This window comes from Anabas testudineus, chromosome 7 (assembly GCF_900324465.2).
Source record: "Anabas testudineus chromosome 7, fAnaTes1.2, whole genome shotgun sequence".
NCBI lineage: Eukaryota > Metazoa > Chordata > Actinopteri > Anabantiformes > Anabantidae > Anabas > Anabas testudineus.
The window spans coordinates 3,116,311-3,119,043 of record NC_046616.1 but is presented as its reverse complement, the minus strand read 5'-3'; the positions used below and the strand labels follow the sequence as shown (position 1 = coordinate 3,119,043).

At 38.5% G+C, this 2,733-nt stretch overlaps 1 protein-coding gene across 1 annotated transcript; it reads right to left on the bottom strand.

The window, feature by feature from the left end:
* Positions 1–611: 611 nt before the first annotated feature.
* LOC113167118 (trace amine-associated receptor 13c-like) lies at positions 612–1,855 on the bottom strand. Its single transcript, XM_026367509.1, has 3 exons — positions 1,814–1,855; positions 1,541–1,698; positions 612–1,422 (listed from the first exon to the last, which is right to left on the bottom strand). Exons 1-3 carry the CDS (start codon positions 1,853–1,855, stop codon positions 612–614), a joined length of 1,011 nt encoding a protein of 336 aa, XP_026223294.1.
* Positions 1,856–2,733: the final 878 nt, after the last annotated feature.

Sequence of the window (2,733 nt, the reverse complement as noted above, 5' to 3'; positions counted from 1 at the left end):
ATTATTTTGTTTCAGATCTTGAAAAGTAACTAGCAAATGCATCTTATAGAGTAAACAAACAATATTTGCCTCTGAAATGCAGTAAAGTTGAATTATGGAGTGAAAGTTAATGGAAATTCTACTCTGTACTAAGTAGAAGATTCTTTCAACCACTACTTACTACTTACATCTGAGTACCATTGATAAATTAATACTAATTTGCATTATTAACTTCATTTGCAGGGAACCTAAAGACTTAACTTTCTCTGTAGAGTCAGAGCTATTTTCTTACATCACAATGAGACAGCAAGGTTAAGTGCATATTATTTAATTAAATTAGAAAGCTTTAAATATGTTTTAGAAAAATACAATTAAGGGGAATACGTTTTTTTGTGTGTTGTTGAGTCTTTGACAGAAGAGAAAATGAGAAAACATCATACTTTATACACTCAAAGCCTTCTATGGCAGATACATTTTGCAAAGATTACAGTATGTATAGCTGAAGTACAGCCTGACCCTGAATTACTACGTGACATGAAGAAAGATAACAACATTAAAAGGAAGTGTTTTTTCAAGCTGAGCACAGAACATGAGTAAGACCCTTCATCTGTCTCTTTTCAGTCAGTTTCTCTTTAAAGCACATTGGCCTGACAGGAGTGAGGCTGCAGAATCTGTAGTGTGAGAATATGTTTAACAGATTTTCTAAACCAGGGGTAGAGGAAGGTGTAGATCCCAGGGTTTAGAGAAGAATTAAATAAAACCAGAAAATCCAAAAAGGGTTTACTTGATGAAAACAGTGTGAGGGTATATCCAGAGAGAGACACACCATAATATGGACAGTAACATAAGAGAAATGAAGCAACAACCACACCAAGAGTCCTGGCTGCTTTCAGCTCTGATTTCTTCACAGTTACAGTCTTTGAACGCTGCAGTTTGACAGTTGCAATGTGTGAGTGCATTGCACTAGCCTGAGACACAGCCACCACAAACACTCTCATATAAAGAATCATGATGGCTGAAATGGGGATGATAAAACTTATCACAAGGTCAACAACACCTATTACATTAATCACACATTCCCCATAGCAGGAGTTATAGCTGCCTGGTTGATTCAGGTTATCATATAAAAACATGAGGTTGTAGAGAGCAGAGGAAAACCAACACAAGAGGATACAGATTCTCATTCTCCTTTGAGTGACTTTGGTGGGGTAACACAGAGGGTCACAGATAGCAACATAACGATCGACAGATATCAGCACCATGTTTCCTACGGAGGCAGAGACAGTGATAAAGGGCAAAAGTGAATACACAGCACAACGCGGGTCGCCCAAATGCCAGCAGGGTTCATTTAAGAGGATTTGAAACGGCATCACGATGAGGCCCACAATAAAGTCAGAGACACCCAGAGAGAGAAGGATAAGGTTGGTGGGAGTTTGGAGCTGCCTGGAGTGAAAGAACATCATTACTGTGAATCTTACCAATCACCAAGACGTAATAATCAGCAATCACTTGTTTCAGATAACAGAATTACAACAGTATTATTAATCATATGTTTCTCTGCCTGAAATGGGAGATGGAGATGATGACCAGCAGGTTGAGAAACACAGTGAGCAGAGAGATGGAGGACAGCACAGTGTAAATGATCATTGTTTCAGAATAAGGTCGCATGTGCTTCTTGCAAGAAATGTTGGCAAGTTCTGGAAAGCAGAGTTCAGCTTCCTGCAGTGTCTCCATCACCAGAGAGAGGAGGAGAGAAGCTGCTGAACTCTCACAGCTTCCTTTTCTCTGTCTTACAGCTGATTTATTTCTTTCTTCTTTACACCTCCTCTCTCACCTCTTGTCTTTCGGTCTCTCTTGGAGACAGAGTGTTTTTCATTTTTAGCTCATGCATAAGCTCTGGTGACTACATCATTAGCTAAAGTGTTAGACAGTCAAAACAAACAACAAAGAAAAAAGGAAGGAGTCAATGCGAAGGAAAATGTAACTCATTTTTGCAGCTTGTTTTCTGTCGTATCTTTTTTCAACATTTCAGCTACACAGAATCCATACATATGAAATAACATTCAATTCGGTTCAATTCAGTTTTATTTGTATAGCGCTAATTCACAACAGAAGTTATCTCAAGGCACTTTAATGTGCAAGGTTTAAGACCTTACAGAGAATACTTTTTTACAAAAAAAACAACAATTCCATTTGAGCAAGCTTTAGGCAACAGTGGAGAGGAAAAACTCCCTTTAGAGGAAGAAACCTCCAGTCGATATTTTTGCCGTAGACTGAAACATTTGGGTTCAGCTCAAGATTAAAGTTTTTATTTCCAGGTCTTTTCATCTGGATCAGAGTTTTTTTTTTTTTTTTTTTTTTATCAGAACATGTGACTAACAGTGTTTTCAGATTTGGGTTTTGTCTGTTCAGACTCCATTTGTACGGCAGAAGCAAACGTACGGAAATATTTTGTCTGCAATTTAAAGAAAGATGCAACCAAACTCATGGAGCAAGATAATGACCCAGAGCACACGGTTAAAACAACGTTCAACAAGTTCATCAAGACATTTTACACTGGCCAAGTCAGTCTCCAGACTTCAACCCTATGATCATATTACCTGCTAAAGACCAGTTGAAGAGAGTAACCCAATTAACGCAAATTGTTTCAGCAGGAGTACCCGAAGAGGACCCACGCAGACACAAACATATAAACTCCACACAGAAATTCACCAAGACACCCTATGGATGTGAGCCTGGTTCCTTTTTGGTGTG